Source organism: Bos javanicus, chromosome 9 (genome assembly GCF_032452875.1).
Source record: "Bos javanicus breed banteng chromosome 9, ARS-OSU_banteng_1.0, whole genome shotgun sequence".
In the NCBI taxonomy this organism is placed as follows: domain Eukaryota; kingdom Metazoa; phylum Chordata; class Mammalia; order Artiodactyla; family Bovidae; genus Bos; species Bos javanicus.
This window is the reverse complement of record NC_083876.1, coordinates 67,648,478-67,667,167: the sequence shown is the minus strand read 5'-3', so window position 1 is coordinate 67,667,167 and position 18,690 is coordinate 67,648,478. Positions and strand designations below refer to the sequence as shown.

General features: G+C 38.4%; 1 protein-coding gene across 1 annotated transcript in view; it reads right to left on the bottom strand.

Moving 5' to 3' along the window:
* Positions 1-18,690, bottom strand: part of LAMA2 (laminin subunit alpha 2) — a 706,382-nt gene that overhangs the window by 51,177 nt on the left and 636,515 nt on the right. The window contains exons 50-51 of the mRNA XM_061427935.1: positions 12,757-12,919; positions 11,951-12,095 (exon numbers count right to left, since the gene is read on the bottom strand). Of these exons, the coding sequence (XP_061283919.1) occupies positions 11,951-12,095; positions 12,757-12,919 (308 nt within the window). The remainder of the gene's footprint in view (positions 1-11,950; positions 12,096-12,756; positions 12,920-18,690) is intronic.

The following is an 18,690-nucleotide window of genomic DNA, read 5'->3' as shown; positions in this document are numbered from 1 at the left end:
CCCTACCCAATCTCCTAATTAGACAGTCATCTTTTCTCCTCACCATTCTATATCTTACCAATCAACAGCCCTACTAATTTCATCTAAATAACTCTATTATCTGTTCTCTTTAAACGATTATTTATTTTATTTTTCAATGTGTTGCATGGCTTTATGAGCTTCCCTGGTGGCTCAGTAGTAAAGAATCCACCTGCCAGGATTTGATCCCTGGGTCAGGAAGATCCCCTGGAGAAGGAAATAGAAACCCACTCTACTATTCTTGTCTAGAAAATCCCAAGGACAGAGGAGCCTGGGGGCTATAGCCTGGGGGGTGGCAAAAAGCCAAACACGACTGAGTGACTGAGCACACACGCACGCATGCCTATAGGAACTCAATTCCCTGATGTGGGACTGAACCCAGCCATAGCAGTGAAAGCCTGGAATCCTAACTATTAGGCCACCAGGGAACTCACTGTTCTATTTTAAAACACTTTTATCAATGTAAAACTGACATGGTATAATTTGTCCATGTTTAAAATATACAATTTTACAAGTTTTGAGATCTCTATACATCCATGAAATGCTGCTGCTGCTGCTAAGTCGCTTCAGTCATGTCCGACTCTGTGCGACCCCATAGACGGCAGCCCACCAGGCTCCCCATCCCTGGGATTCTCCAGGCAGGAACACTGGAGTGGGTTGCCATTTCCTTCTCCAATGCATGAAAGTGAAAAGTGAAAGTGAAGTCGCTCAGTCGTGTCCGACGCTTCTCGACCCCATGGACTGCAGCCTACCAGGCTCCTCTGTCCATGGGATTTTCCAGGCAAGAGTACTGGAGTGGGGTGCCATTGCCTTCTCCATCCATGAAATGATCACAGTCAAAAAATTGAGCATGTCAATCACTCCAGTAGTTTCCCTAAGTCTCTTTGTCATCCTTCCTTCCACTGTCCCTCCCTATGAAGCCCTATCCACAAATATCCTCTAGCTGCTTACTGTGACTATATGTTAGTCTGTGTTTTCTTTTTTTTTTTTCCTAATTTTATTTTTAAACTTTACATAATTGTATTAGTTTTGCCAAATATCAAAATGAATCCGCCACAGGTATACATGTGTTCCCCATCCCGAACCCTCCTCCCTCCTCCCTCCCCATACCATCCCCCTGGGCCATCCCAGTGCACCAGCCCCAAGCATCCAGGTTCGATGCACGATGCTGGATGCTTGGGGCTAGTCTGTGTTTTCTATATATTTTTTATATAAATGTACTTTTTTGTCTGACTTCTTTTACTCAGAAAAATTATTTTGCTCTTAATCTATTTTGTGTGGATATTAATAGCTCATTATTTTCTTTTATCACTAAACAATATTCCATTGTATGGATATACACCGATTTGTATATCCATTCAACGGCTGATGAATGTTTGCACTGTTTTTTGTTTTTTTGAGTATCACAAATAAAGGTGCTATAAATTTCCTGGTACAAGTCTCTCTATGCATATATATTTTCACAAATCTTGGGTGAATATTTAGGAGTGGAATGGTTGTTTCATATGACATGTCTATATTAAACCTTTAAAGAAAGTGTCAACCTGTTTTCCAATGCGGCTGTACCATTTTTACATCCTTGTCAGCAGTGCATAAGAATTCCACTTGCTTGACATCCTTGCCAGCCCTGGGTATGTTCAGTCTTTTTAATTATAGACATTCTAGTAACCATATAGTGGTATCACACTGTGGATTCATTTTGCATTTCTCTGCTGTCAAATCCCACTGCAATTCTTATTTCAAGCCATCATTTATCTCCTGTCTGAACTATTATTGTTCTTAATTGGTCACTCTGCCTCCAGTTTAATCTTCTGAAAATTTACTTTTCTTATTTCTCCTCTCTCTGATTATTTCCTTATAGCTCCCTTTGTGGGGCCTTCCTTTACTATACTGCTTCGATATTGCTGTTTGCTCCAGGGCTTTGGATAATCTTATCCTAGATATGACTGGTTTTTCTCATCTCTATTAAGCTACAACTATTTAAAACATAATGCTTCGCAGCCATCCATCTTTCCCCTAGAACTCTGTTAATCCTCAGATACACATAATGAATTGCCTGTCAATTACATGGCTTCCTTAGGTTGCTAAAGACACTAAGAGTTCCTTTAATACAAAATGTCTAAAATAAAGCTTTTCTAAGCTTTAAAAAAGCTAATAAAGCTCTAATAAAGCTTTTCTAAAGTTCTTTTCTAAAATCTATGTTTATTCTTGCATCCAATTGCTTGGTAAATGGCACTGATATTTTTTGTTGTTGTTGTTATTTTAAGAAAAATAAAGGAATTATTAAAAAAAAAAAACTTACTCTCCCCATTGAGTATTTCATAAAGCTTCTCAATTTAAAAATGCTTAATATCTTTCAACTCCATTCTTTCCTATTCATTCTCATAGTTTCATTCTCCTTGCTCTTCCACTGGTTTTCCTACAGATTGCAATAGCATCTGAAATTGTCACCAATCTACCCTCCAAGTTGCTGCTAAAGAAACTTCACTAAAACACAAATCTGGTAGTATCACACTCTTGATTAAAACTCTTAGTAGTTCTTTCCCTATAGCTTTCAGGAAGAGTTGAAACTCCTTACAGTAAGTCCCCTACATACAAACCTTCAAGCTGTGAACTTTCAAAGATGCAAACGTGTGTATGCGTGTGCAATCACATAAGTTAATTCATGTGTATAGTGTACGTCATGTGTGTGCATCCACTACCAGTAGTTGTGGTCTTGTGACTTTACTGTACAGTACTGTATAGAGTACAGCAGTGCAACATCTTTATTTCAAGCTCTGAACATGTGCCATCAGTGTCAGGCGTGAATGAAATTGCAGCTTGCCCTCTCCTCTGTCTCCAATTGTTGACACACTTCAGCTCTACCATCTCCCACCTCTTTTCCCTCCAGTCAGTAAATCTTTGTGTCTGTTCACTTGATGCCAGCCCCTGTATGCCAGCTGCTGTACTGTACCACTGTACTTTTCAAGGTTCTGTACTGTAAGGTTAAAAATTTTTTTTTTTTGTATTTTTTATGTACTATTTGTGTGAAAAGTAACATAAACTAATTACAGTACAGCACCACATAGCCAACTGTGTTGGCTGGGTATCTAGGCTAACTTTTTTGTACTTACAAACAAGTTGGACTTACAAATGTGCTCTTGGAAGAGAACTTGTTTGTATGTAGGACAATTACTATAGTTCAGCTCAGGCCAGTGCTAGGTCACTTCAGTTATGTCCAACTCTTTGCGATGCTATGGACCATAATAAGCCAGCTGTCTCTGTCCATGGGATTCCCCAGGCAAGAATACTAGAGTGGAGAGAACAAGATGGCAGAGGAGTAGGTGGACATGGAGTACATCTCTCTCCAAGGATACACCAGGAATACACCTTCAGACACAATACACTCTCCAGCTGAGAGTGGACAAGAGTACCTGACCAGGGGAAAAGAATATATTAAATCATGCAAAACTTGAGATCAAGCCCTGAGCCTTTGGAGTGGGAGCACTGACTCCAAGACCCTAGACTACCAGAGAACTAATCCTAGAGAGTATCAAATTGTAAGAAATCACACAAAGGAAAACACTTGAATACAAGACCTGGTATCACCCAACTACCAATAGCACCCTGTGAAGGACGCCTCATCTAAACAACAAACAAAACAAAAATACAAACCCAGTCATCATTAGACAGGATTACCAACTCACTCAGCCTTGCGCATCAGAGGAAAAACAAACAAACAAAAACTCAGCACAAATCTCACCCTATACAAAGCTTACATAAACCAGTGGACCAACCTTAGGAGGGCAGAAACCAAAAGAAAGAAAGAATTCAACCTTGAAGTCTGGGAAAAGGAGACCTCAAACACAATAAGTTAAAAAAAGTAATGAAAAGGCAGAGAGATACTACACAAATGAAGAAACAAACTAGAAACACAGAAGTCCAAATAAATGAAGAGGAAATAGGCAAACTACTTGAAAAAGAATTCAGAATAATAATAATAGTAAAGATGATAAAAAAAACCTTGAAAACAAAATGGAGAAAATGCAAGAATCAATTAACAAAGACCTAGAAGAATTAAAGAATTAACATACAGAGACAAACAACACAATTACCTAAATTAAAAATAGTCTAGAAGGAATCAATAGAAGAATAGCTGAAGCAGAAGAATGAATCAGTAAGCTGAAAGATAAAATGGTGGAAATAATTTCTGATGAGCAGAATAAAGTAAAAAGAATGAAAAGAACTGAGGTTAGTCTCAGAGAACTCTGGGATAATATTAAATGCACCAACATTATATTATAGGGGTCCAAGAAGAGACGCGAAAAAGAAAGGATATGAGAAAATTTCTGAAGAGGTTATAGTTGAAAATTTTCCCAACATGGAAAAGGAAATAGTCCATCAAGTCCAAGAGGCACAAAGAGTCCCATACAGGATAAACCCAAGGAGAAATACAACAATACACATACTAATCAAACTAACAAAGACTAAACACAAAGAAAGAATATTAAAAGCAGCAGGGAGAAGAAACAATATACAAGGGACACCCCATATGCTTAACAGCTGATCTTTCAGCAGAAACTCTGCGGGCAAGAAGTGAATGGCAGTATATATTTAAAGTACTGAAAGAGAAAAATCTACAACCAATATTATTGTACCTGGCAAGGATCTCATTCAAAATTGATGGAAAAATAAAAAGCTATTCAGAAAAGCAAAAGTCAAGAGAATTCAGTACCACCAAACCAGCTTTACAACAAATGTTAAAGGGACTCATATAGTCAAGACATACAAAGAAGAAAAATGATCTACAAAATCAACCCAAAACAATAAAGAAAATGGCAATAGAAACATATATATCAATAATTATTTCATATGTAAATGGATTAAATGCTCCAACCAAAAGACACAGACTGGCTGAATGGATACAAAAACAAGACCCATATATATGCTGTCTACAAGAAACCCACTTCAGACCTAAAGACACATATGGACTGAAAGTGAGAGGATGGAAAAATATATTCCATGCAAACAGGAAGCAAAAGAAAGCTGGAGTAGCAGTCTTCATATAAAAATAGACCTTAAAATAAAATAAAATAAAATATCTCTTGTAATCACAAGAGATAAGGAAGGGCACTACATAATGATCAAGGGATCAATCCAAGAGGAAGACATAACAATTGTAAATACCTATGCACCCAACATAGAAGCATTTCAATACATAAGACAAACACTAATAGACATAAAAGGAGAAACTGATAGTAACACAACAATGGTAGGAGACTTTAACACTCCACCACACCAATGGACAGATCATCAAAACAGAAAATTAATGAGGAAACACAAGTCTTAAATGATACATTAGATGAGATGGATCTCATTGATATCTTCAGGACATTGCATCCAAATGCAGAAGAATACATCTTCTTCTCAAGTGCACATGGAACATTCTCCAGGATAGACCACATCTTGGGTCACAAATCAAACCTCAGTAAATTTAAGAAAATTGAATTCATATCAAGCATATTCTCCAACCACAACACTATAAGACTAGATATCAATTACAAGAAAAAAATTGTAAGAAACACAAATAGATGGAGAGTAAACAACACATTTCTAGATAACCAACAGGTTACGGAAGAAATCAAAAAACTTCTAGAAACAAATGACAATGAAAACACGACAACTCGAAACCTGTGGGATGCAGCAAAAGCAGTTCTAAGAGGGAAGTTTATAGCAATACAATCCTACCTCAAGAAACAAGAAAAACATCATATAGACAGCCTAATTTCACACCTAAAACAACTGGAAAAAGAAGAACAAAAACACCCCAAAATTACTAGAAAGAAATCATAAATATCTGAGCAGAAATAAATGAAAAAGAAATTAAGGAAACAATAGTAAAGATTAATAAAACTAAAAGCTGGTTCCTTGAGAAGATAAACAAATTGACAAACCATTAGCCAGACTCATCAAGAAAAAAAGAGAGAAGAATCAAATCAACAAAATTAGAAATGAAAAAGGAGAGGTTACAACAGACAATGCAGAAATGCAAAGGATTATAAGAGACTATTATGAACAACTATAAGGCAATAAAATGGATAACCTGGAAGAAATGGACAGATTCTTAGAAAAGTTCAATCTTTCAAGACTGACCCAGGAAGAAATAGAAATTATGAACAACCCAATTACAAGCACTGAAATTGAAGCTGTGATCAAAAATCTCCCAAAAACCATGAGCCCAGGACCAGATGGTTTCATAGGAGAATTCTATCAAACATTTAGAGAAGAGCTAATGCCTTAAAAAAACTGCAGAGGAAGGAACATTTCCAAACTCATTCTACGATGCCACTATCATCCTGATACCAAAACCAGGCAAAGAGAACAGAAAAAAAGAAAACTAGAGGCCAATATCTCTGATGAACATAGATGCAAAAATCCTCAACAAAATTTTAGCAAACAGAATTCAGCAACACATCAAAAAGCTCATTCACCATGATCAAGTTGGGTTTATTCCAGGAATGCAAGGATTCTTCAACATGCACAAATCAATCAATGTGATATACCATATTAACAAATTGAAAGATAAAAATCATATGATCATCTCAATAGATGTAGAAAAAGCTTTTGACAAAATTCAGCACCCATTTATGATTAAAACTCTTAAAAAAAATGGGCATAGAAGGAACCTACCTCAACATAGTAAAGGCCATATATGATAAGCCTATAGCAAACATTATTCTCGATGGTGAAAACACAGCATTCCCCCTAAGATCAGGAACAAGACCAGGGTGTTCACTTTTACCACTATTATTCAACATAGTTTTGGAAGGCCTAGCTACAGCAATCAAAGAAGAAAAAGAATCCAGATTGGAAAAGAAATAAAGCTCTCACTGTTTGCAGATGACATGATACTGTACATAGAAAACTCTAACGATAGTACCAGAAAATTACTAGAGCTAATCAGTGAATTTAGCAAAGTTGCAGGATACAATATCAATTACAGATATCACTTGCATTTCTATATACTAACAATGAAAAATCAGAAAGAAAAATTAAGAAATCAATACCATTCACCACTGAAACAAAAAGAATTAAACATCTAGGAATAAACTTACCTAAGAAAACAAAAGAACTGTACACAAAAAAGTATAAGGCACTAATGAAAGAAATCAAAGATGGCATAAACAGATGGTGAGATATTCCATGTTCTTGGGTAGGAAGAATCAATATTGTGAAAATGACTATACTACCAAATGCAATCTACAGGTTCAATGTGACCTCTATCAAATTACCAATGGCATTTTTCACAGAACTAGAACAAAAATTTCACAATTCATATGGAAACACGGGAGACCCAAAAGAGCCAAAGCAGTCTTGAGAAAGAACAAGGGAGCTGGAGAAATCAACCTTCCTGACTTCAGATTTCACTACAAAGCTACAGTAATCAAGACAGTATGGTACTGGCACAAAAACAGAAACAGAGACCAGTGGAACAGGACAGAAAGTCCAGAAATAAACCCATGCACCTATGGGTACCTTATTTTTGACAAAGGAGGCAAGAATATACAACGGGGCAAAGACACCTCTTCAATAAATGGTGCTGGGAAAACTGGACAGCTACATGTAAAAGAATGACATTAGAACACTTCCTAACACCACACACAAAGATAAACTCAAAATGGATTAAAGACCTAAATTTAAGACCAGAAAGTATAAAGCTCTTAGAGGAAAACACAGGCAGAACACTCGATGACATAAACCAAAGCAATATCCTCTATGACCCACCTCCTAGAGTAATGGAAATAAAAACAAAAGGAAACAAGTGGGACCTGATTAAACTTAAAAACTTTGCACAGCAAAGGAAACTATAAGCAAGATGAAAAGACAGTCCTCAGAATGGGAGAAAATAATAGTAAGTGAAACAACTGACAAAGGATTCATTTCCAAAATATACAAGCCGCTCATACCAGAAAAACAATCCAATCAAAAAGTGGGAAAAAGACCTAAACAGATATTTCTCCAAAGAAGACATTCAGATGGCTAACAGACACATGAAAAGATGCCCACATCACTCATTATTAGAGAAATGCAAATCAAAACTAAAATGAGATATCACTTCACACCGGTCAGAATCAGTTCAGTTCAGTCGCTCAATCATGTCCGACTCTTTGTGACTCCGTGAATCGCAACATGCCAGGCCTCCTTGTCCAACGCCAACTGCCCGAGTCTACCCAAACCCATGTACATTGAGTCAGTGATGCCATCCAACCATCTCATCCTCTGTCATCCCCTTCTCCTGTCCTCAATCTTTCATCAGGGTCTTTTCAAATCAGTCAGCTCTTCGCATCAGGTGGTCAAAGTATTGGAGTTTCAGCTTCAGCATCAGTCCTTCCAATGAACACCCAGGACTGATCTCCTTTAGGATGGACTGGTTGGATCTCCTTGCCATCCAAGGGATTCTCAAGAGTCTTCTCCAACACCACAGTTCAAAAGCATCAATTCTTTGGCGCTCAGCCTTCTTCACAGTCCAACTCTCCAACATTCATACATGACTACTGGAAAAAAATAGCCTTGACTAGATGGACCTTTGTTGACAAAGTAATGTCTCTGCTTTTTAATATGCTATCTAGGTTGGTCATAACTTTCCTTCCAAGGAGTAAGCATCTTTTAATTTCATGGCTGCAATCACCATCTGCAGTGATTTGGGAGCCCCCAAAAATAAAGCCAGCCACTGTGGCCATCATCAAAAAGTCTACAAACAATAAATGCTGGAGAGGGTGTGGAGAAAAGGGAACACTTGCACTGTTGGTAGGAATGTAAACTGATATAGCCACTATGGAAAATGTTATGGCGATTCCTTAAAAAACGAAGAATAAAACTACCATATGACCCAGATGGCATCACTGACTCGATGGACGTGAGTCTCAGTGAACTTCGGGAGTTGGTGATGGACAGGGAGGCCTGGCGTGCTGCGATTCATGGGGTCGCAAAGAGTCGGACACGACTGAGCGACTGATCTGATCTGATCTGATGACCCAGAAATCTCACTCCTAGGCATATACCCTGAGGAAACCAAAATTGAAAAAAACACATGTACCCCATTGTTCACTGTAGCACTATTTACAATAGCTAGAACATGGAAGCAACCTAGATGTCCATTGACAGATGAATGGATAAAGAAATTGTGGTACATATACACAGTGGAATACTCAGCCATAAAAGGGAACACATTTGAGTCAGTTCTGATGAAGTGGATGAACCTAGAACCTATTACACAGAGTGAAGTGAGTCAGAAAGAGAAAGAGAAATACTGTATTCTAATACATACATACGGAATCTAGAAGAATGGTACTAAAGAACTTATTTATAGGGCAGCAATGAAGAAACAGACATAGAGAATAGACTTATGGACATGGGGAGAGGGGAGAAGAGGGTGAGACATATGGAAAGAGTAACATGGAAACTTATATTACCATATGTAAAATAGCTAGCCAATGGGAATTTGTTGTATGGTTCAGGAAACTCAAACAGGCACTCTATATCAACCTAGAGGGGTGGGATGGGGAGGGAGATGGGAGGGAGGTTCAAAAGGGAGGGGATATATGTATACCTACGGCTGATTCATGTTGAGATTTGACAGAAAACAACAAAATTCTGTAAAGCAATTATCCTTAAATATATATATAAAAAAAAAGAATACTAGAGTGAATTGCCATGCCCTCCTCCAGGGGATCTTCCCGACCCAGGGATGGAACCCATGTGTCTTAATGTCTCGTGCATTGGCAGGCAGGTTCTCTCCACTAGCGCCACCTGGAAAGCCCAGTTTAGGTCATAAGGCCTTTTATAAACTGGCTTTGTTATCTCCAGCCTTATCTGATCATTCTCTGCCACGATTCATCCTCTTAGCCTATGGACTTACTTATAGTTCCTAAAGCATTTCCCAAAGTGTATTCAGCCACATGCTGATAAGGTATGGAAGGATTTTGGTGATCAGAGAAGTTGCAGAAATGTCAGATTAGAGTTAAACTTTTTTCTGTCCAGAGTCTATAAATGTGCCTTGTGCCTCTCTTGCTTGGGAAAAATGTATACAGACAGCTATTCCAATTAATTAAACAAATGCAAAACCAGTTTTTGTCCAAACTGAGGAGTTTCTCCAGGGTTTCCTGTTCCAAGGAAAAGCAGTTGGAGAATGATATATGATGTTGTATTAATATTATGCTCCCCGAGACCTCCAGGATTTCACACAACGTTCAATTTTCTGAATTGTCCAAAGGAGTTTTTCACCCACAGAACTCCTCAGCTCCTGCCTGTGCATCAGGGCACTCCCTGAGGGCTGACCTCTGGATCTGACTTGAGTGTTTCTCTCTTCTGAGATTTCTAGCCTGCTGTACATATCTCCATATGGTAATTAGCTTTCTACTCTAACTGCTGATTGACTTGTCTGTCTTCCCCTTTAGACTGCAAGTTCCTTAAAGACTGGGGCTTATCACAGACTTCACTTTGTTCTTGCCTAATAATTACTGGGCTTCCCTAGTAGCTCAGCTGGTAAAGAATCCCCCCTGAAATGCAGGAGTCCCTGGTTCGATTCTTGGGTTGGGAAGTTCCCCTGGAGAAGGGAATAGGCTACCCACTCCAATATGTTTGGTCTTCCCTGGTGGCTCAGATGGGAAAGCATCTGCCTTCAATGAGGGTGACCAGGGTTGGGAAGATACCCTGGAGAAGGGAATGGCTATCCACTTCAGTATTCTTGCCTGGAGAATCCTTATGGACAGAGTAGCCTGACAGGCTACAGTCCATGACATAACTGTAGTTGTATCTGCCAAACACCTAGTAAGCACAGCACAGTACTTAACTAGGTGTTTGGCAGATATGTGTTAAATGTAGGAATGAAAGACGGTGCAAGGTTATATCTAAATTTTTGTGAAATGTCACACTGGCATATTCAAAATGAATTAAGTCTAATAATATAAACAGAAGAATCAAAGTTTAATTTGCAGATACAAGCAATGCCATAGTACCCAGAATTAGGGGAATTATACTAAGGTAACAATAGCAGCACACTGACACCTAATAGTCTTGGATTTCTGTCTTGGTTGTAAGATTTTAGGTATAAATGTTTGGGACCACATATAAGCTTGAGTCTACATTTTCTTTTCTCTGCTGCTGCTAAGTCGCTTCAGTTGTGTCCGACTCTGTGCGACCCCATGGACTGCAGCCTACCAGGCTTCTCCATCCCTGGGATTCTCCAGGCCAGAACACTGGAGTGGGTTGCCATTTCCTTCTCCAGTGCATGAAAGTGGAAAGTGAAAGTGAAGTCGCTCAGTCGTGTCCAACTCTTCTCGACCCCATGGACTGCAGCCTACCAGGCTCCTCCATCCGTGGGATTTTCCAGGCAAGAGTACTGGAGTGGGGTGCCATTGCCTTCTCCACCAGAACAAAATACATGAACAAATGAAATAATGTTTGGGAAGTGTTTTGAAAATGTCCTAGAACATAAAAATGTTACATCATTATTAACCAATTATTAGCTTGTCCACATACACATTTTTGGCACTTTCAAAAAGCTAAGGATTGGTAGCTGTGCTCTATTGCCTGTACAAATTCTATCTGTGGGCCATTCTAAAGGAAACATCTTGGCAAAACGGGAAGAAAAGGAAAGCATACAAGCTTTTCAAATCTACTACAGGATATAATTTTACAAATTGTATGATAGTTTTATGCTTTCAAATTAAGCTCTCACTTTCAAAAGAAAATGACAGAGAATCATTTGGCTCTTCAATCAGTCATGTCTAACCCAAACCACCTGTAATCTAAGCCAAAGAAATGACTGTATCAATTTTTCACAGAATTTGTGAGTACCTAAAGTGACAGACAGGGTCTTCATGATTAGATACATGGGAGCTTTGGATAGCATGATTAAGGCTCAGAGTGCATTATTACTATAAAAACTCACCTTGTTTTTGAATTCTTGACAAGGTGAATGATTTCCATTTCCCGTCATTATGGTTTTGATTGCTGACAACGGAAGCCATTCCTGAACCCAGATCATAGCTGACTTTTATGTGCCCATCAGTGAGCTCTACACTCATGAAATCCTTCTATTAATAGAGGAAAAATACACCAGTGATTAGATACACAGAGAAAAATATGGGTATTCACTTTGTGGGGTTTGTAATAGGGCTTTATGGTTAAATTACTGAATGTGTTGATCTGTAAGTGAAATCCATTTTTGGAAATGGAATTGGTGTTAGTATTTTATGAATGTTTGTGGGTGTGTTGTTATGGTGCAAATGGTCAAAGCCGAATTACTAGGATGTATCCTTTTACGACAGGAGTAAAAAGTGGGTTCCTTTGAAACTGTATTAAGCAAACTAAATAGGATGTTCCCAGAAAGAAGTTACAAAGAAACACTGACCTGGAAAAAATAATAAGGATGTTTAGAACCACCTTTTCACTAAGGTCTTTAGAAGAAGGCTAAGGAAGTGTGTTTTTCTGCTGCATGTTTCTATACAAAGGGAATCTTTACTGGGTGTTTCTTTTAAAGAATTATAAGGCAGTTATTCTGAAAATAAATGATAATTAAATTATATATGTAATTAAAGTTATTGATGGAAATACATAAATACTATGCACCACTCTTGGCTATGCACACTCATCCCAGACTCCTCTGAACAATAACTGATAACTGCACTGGAACCCTACAAAAAAAGAAGCAAACCATATCTTCAATTGTGAAAGATCAACCGTGCACATCTTTACCAGGTCTCGTGTGGCAAGGTACATCAGGAGAGCACTTGAAGAAAATGTCCTGAACTTGAACATGACAGTGGAGATGTTGGGGTACCAACGAATGGGGCGACTGACCAATGCATAGCCTTCTCCATCAAACTGAATGGTCCCCTCACTATCTTCCACCTGTGGACTGAAGAGAGACATTTCACATGAATCAGACGATGTCTACATGATCCATCCATTTTCAATACATCACACTCTATCTTGTGAGTCTGGGTTGTAGGCTGTTGTGAAGTGAAACTCGCTCAGTCATGTCTGACTTTTTGCGACCCCATGGGCTGTAGCCTACCATGCTCCTCCGTCTGTGGGATTCTCCAGGCAAGAATACCGGAGTGGGTTGCCATTTCCTTCTCCAGGAGATCTTCCCAACCCAGGGATTGAACCCGGGTCTCCCGCATTGCAGGCAGACACTTTACCATCTGAGCCACCAGGAAGTAGGCTGTTGTAGGGCAGGAACAATCCCAGATACATCTTCCATCCTTCCCCTCCTCTCCAGGGCCACCATCAGGCCAGGTAACCACCATCTCTCACCTGGACTTCATTAGGTGTTCAATAACTAGGTCAATGATGTTTTAAATCCTTTTGCTGAGGTGCCTAATGGATAGTTGTGTTGGTGTTTAAGTGTATCTTAGTGGTGTGAACTAGTGGGATTTTGGAACATGCTAAGAATGCATTGTTACATTTACCAAATACATAACGTAACAGGGAGTAGGGGTTGGATGAAAAGGGCGAAGGTGGTCGAAAGGTGCTAACTTACAAGTTGTAAGAAGAAAAGCCATGATGGAAAATAGACTCCTATTCTCTGAGCCCTGGCTATTCAGTTGGATTTTCTGGGACATATTAGATTCAGACAATGAAGGGCTTCTCTAACTGTGTGTATCTGTTGATCTGTCTTCTTCCCCTATATGTAAGCTCTATGAAGCCGAGTAGTGCTTATGGGTCAGGCTCCATTTCAGGCACAAGCTCAGCATCCAGTGCAATACTTGGCTCATAGTAGAAGCTGGTAAATATTTGTGGAATGACGGGGATTTTGGAAATCAAATTGCCTCACAGAGAATACATGTTCAATCAATACTGGTTGAATAATTAATGAATATTAAGATATGTCTGGAGAAGGCAATGGCACCCCACTCCAGTACTCTTGCCTGGAAAATCCCATGGATGGAGGAGCCTGGTGGGCTGCAGTCCATGGGGTTGCTAAGAGTCGGACACGACTGAGAGACTTCACTTTTGCTTTTCACTTGCATGCATTGGAGAAGGAAATAGCAACCCACTCCAGTGTTCTTGACTGGAGAATCCCAGGGACAGGGGAGCCTGGTGGGCTGCTGTCTATGGGGTCATGCAGAGTCGGACACGACTGAAGTGACTTAGCAGTAGCAGCAGCAAGATATGTCTTGTAAATATAGCATTTAAAAATATTTCTTTTTCAAAAGAAGAGTTATCGTCTATCTATCTTACCTAACTGATGTTAACAGCATAAGTCTTGACTGTGGAGATATTTAAACTTTAAATATCTGCATCTTAGTTTATATTTGAATCTGTGAAACTGGACTGTTGTATTAACTTAAGAGTAGAGAAGAGCTATTGAGAAATACAGTAATGTAAAATAACAATAACTGAGACTATTATTTGTATGAAATCTTGGATAATGAGAAAAATAATAGTGTACAACATTAATGGGCTTGTGGAAGAATAGCTTGCATTTTAGACAAATTGGCTTCCTCTCTGTTCTGGAAAAGAGAGAAATATAAAACTCTGAAGACAAAAGACAGGGAAGAGTCTTCTCTGTATTCGTCACAATCAAGTAATTGTAAGTTATATCTAAATAGGTATAAAATCAGATTGATATATTTTTGTATACTGTAGCTTAAAGCTTAAAAGATGCTTTTTCAATATTCATGAAAAGTGTTAACTGAAAGGTTTGCGGGACTAAATCAGCTTATTAACAATATAATTTAGTGAATAAATTTAGTGAATAAATGATGAGTTTGGTCTTCTTTCATCATTATTAAAAATCCATTAGAATCTGGAATATCATGATATTAGAAAATGTAATGTAGACTCTACTAAGTAGAAGGTCCATGAGGGTCTCAAATACTTGGATTTTGCATTATGTACCACCATGCTATCAACAAAAACTCCAGAAAGGGTGTGGAGATCACCACTGACAGTTTCCCAAATGCTTTGGCCCAAAGCATTGTTACAACTCGAAAAGAAAAAAAATAAAATTTCACTACATGATGTCAGAATAAGCACTGGAATAAAAAAATGTCACATTTGTATAATGATGTTATTATGGCCTTAATATATTAATTTCCTCAACACATAATGGAAAAAACAGCAGAGTAGATGGCAGGTAATCTGGAGTCTGATGTGGAATCTCAGAAATCACGTGACACCTCATTTCTCAGTGTCTCCACTCTGAGATGAGAGGTTTAGATCAGTGAACGATTTCTAAAGCCTATTCCCACTTCAACCCTGTAACAGATTCTTCTGTTCAAGCAACAGGCAAATCTGCAAGCAGGAGTTTTGTATAAGAGCAGCAAAACATACAGTTGTAGATCAGGCTATTTTGTTTAATTCATTAACCAAAAACCAGGTAAACCTGGCTTCAAATTGGTGACTTTGAGGTTGGGGAAAAATGAATCTTTCCAATCATAATCCATAAAATTTCAACAGCTAACATTATACTAGAGTTTTCCTATTCATTTTCAATATATTTACTAGGAAGAGTGACTATTCCTTTATAATTAATAAATGATAATCTCACAGCCTCCAAAAAGAAAACCACAACCACAGAAAGCTAACCAAAATGATCACATGGATCACAGCCTTGTACAACTCAGTGAAGCTAGAGCCATGCTGTGCAGGGCCACCCAAAATGGACAGGTCATGGTGGAGAGTTCTGAAAAACATGGTCTACTGGAGACAGGAATGGCAAATCACTTCAGGATTTTTGCCTCAAGAACTCCATGAACAGTATGAAAAGGCAAAGAGATATGAAACTGGAAGATGAGCCTTCCGGGTTGGTAGGTATCCAATATGCTACTGGGGAAGAGCAGAGAAATAGCTTTAGGATGAATGAAGAGGCTGAGCCAAAGCAGAAACAATGTCCAGTTGTGGATGTATCTGGTGGTGAAAGTAGGGTCCAATGTTTTAAGAACAATATTGCATAGGAATCTGGAATGTTAGGTCCATGAATCAAGGTAAATTGGAAGTGGTCAAACAGGAGATGGCAAGAGTGAACACTGGCATTTTAGGTATCAGTGAACTAAAATGGACAGGAATGGGAGAATTTACTTCAGATTAGGACTGTTGGCAAGAATCCCTTAGAAGTAGGTTCAATGCACGATGCTGGATGCTTGGGGCTGGTGCACTGGGACGACCCAGAGGGATGGTATGGGGAGGGAGGAGGGAGGAGGGTTCAGGATGGGGAACACATGAGAAATAAAGGAATAAAAACTAAAAAAAAAAAAAAAAAAGTAATGGAGTAGCCCTTATAGTCAACAAAAGAGTTGGAAATATAGTACTCAGGTACAATATCAAGTAGGATAGAATGATCTCAGTTCATTTCCAAGGAAAACCATTCAACATCACAGTAATCCAAGTCTAAGCCCCAACCACTAATGTCAAAGAAGTTGAAGCTGGGTGGTTCTATGAAGACCTATAAGACCTAGAACTAACAGCAAAAAAAAAAAAAAAAGAAAGAAAGAAAAAAAATGTCCTATTCATCATAGGGGATTGGAATGCAAAAGTAGGAAGTCAAGAAATACCTGGAGTAACAGGAACTTTTGGCCTTGGATTACAAAATGACACAGGGCAAAGGCTAACAGTTTTGCCAAAAGAACACACTGGTCATAGCAAATACCCTCTTCCAACAACACAAGAGACGACTCTATACGTGGACATCCCCAGATAGTCAATACCAAAATCAGACTGATTATATTTTTTGCAGCCAAAGATGGAGAAGCCCTATACAGTCAGTAAAAAGGCCTGGAGCTGACTGTGGCACAGATCATCACCTCCTTATGGCAAAATTCAGGCTTAAACTGAAGAAAGTAGGGAAAACCCTTAAGTCATTCATGTATGACCTAAGTCAAATTCCTTATGATTATACAGTGGAATTGACAATAGATTCAAGGGATTAGATTTGGTAGACAAAATGGACAGAGGTTTGTAACACTGTATGGGAAGCAGGGATCAAGACCATCCCCAAGAAAAAGAAATGCAAAAAGGCAAAATGGTTGTCTGAGGAGGCCTTACAAACAGCTGAGAAAAGAAGAGAAGCTATAGGCAAAGGAGAAAAGGAAAGATATACTCATTTGAATTCAGAGTTCCAAGAATAGCAAAGAGAGATAAGAAAGCCTTCCTCAATGAGCAACGCAAGGAAACAGAGGAAAACAATAGAATGGTAAAGATAAGATCTCTTCAAGACATACCAAGGGAGCATTTCATACAAAGATGGGCACAATAAAGGACAGAAATGGTGTGGAATTAACAGAAGCATAAGATATTAAGAAGAGGTGGCTAGAATATACAGAAGAACCATACAGAAAAGATCTTCATGAATCAGATAACCATGATGGTGTGATCACTGACCTAGAACCAGACATCCTGGAGTGTGAAGTCAAGTGGGCCATGGGAAGAATTACTATGAACAAAGCTACTAGAGGTGATGTAATTCCAGCCGAGCCACTTAAATCCTAAAAATGATGCTGTTAAAGTACTGCACTCAGTATGTCAGCAAATTGGAAAACTCAGCAGTGGCCATAGGATTGGAAAAGGTCAGTTTTCCTTCCAACCCCAAAAAAGGCAGCACCAGAGAATGTTCAAACTATCACACAGTGCACTGATTTCACATGCTAGCAAGGTAATTCTCAAAACCCTTCAAGCTAGGCTTCAACAGTACTTGAACTGAGAACTTCCAGATGTTTAAGCTAGATTTAGAAAGGGCAGATGAACCAGAGATCAAATCTGTTGGATCATAGAAAAAGCAAGAGAATTCCAGAAAAACATTTCATTCTGCTTTATTGACTATGCCAAAGCCTTTGACTGTGTGGATTACAACAAACTGTAGAAAATTCTTAAAGAGACAGGAATACAGACCACCTTATCTACCTCTTGAGAAACCTGTATGCAGGTCAAGAAGCTATAGTTAGAACTGGACATGGAACAAGACTGGTTGAAAATTGGGAAAGGAGGACGTGAAGGCCTGAGATCTTTGCAGAACTGATAATTAGCAATGCTATAGTCTTACATAATATGCATGGCTGAAAGGACATTTAAATGCTTTAGATGTTTGGTTGACAATACACTTTTGAAAATTCTACTTATAAATTTACCGAAGAAATGTTTAGGGAAAAGTTGGTGTTGATTTGTGAGTAGTGGAATGATAATGTAGACTTCATTGTCCTTGTATTGAAATCATTTTACAGACAACATTCTATATTAGATTTTATCAAAGATTATGAACAAAACCACTATAAACCATGAATGGATCAGACTTTCAAATTGTCTTCAATGCCAAGTTGAAAAGTTCATGATGACAAAAAAAAAAAAAAAAATAGAAAGATGAAAGTTAAAACTTTTGGGGAGAGAATATTTTGAGGCTACTTTCTTCTATAAAACTCTAGAGACATGAAGTACTCTGTGCTACATTAATGGAGAATTTAGGTTCTAGCAATGTACATGTTCTCTTTATATTAGAAATAAAAAATATAAACTCCTTAGCACCTAATTATTTTAGAGTTACTATGTGTATTGATTAAGCTTCCACATTTTAATTTACATTTTATAGCTTTAACTAAATATAATTAAAATTGTAGTCTCAGTTGATCAGTGGCCTTTAAGTTTTTATGCAGAGAAATCCTCTGCTGCTGCTACTGCTGCTGCTGCTGCTAA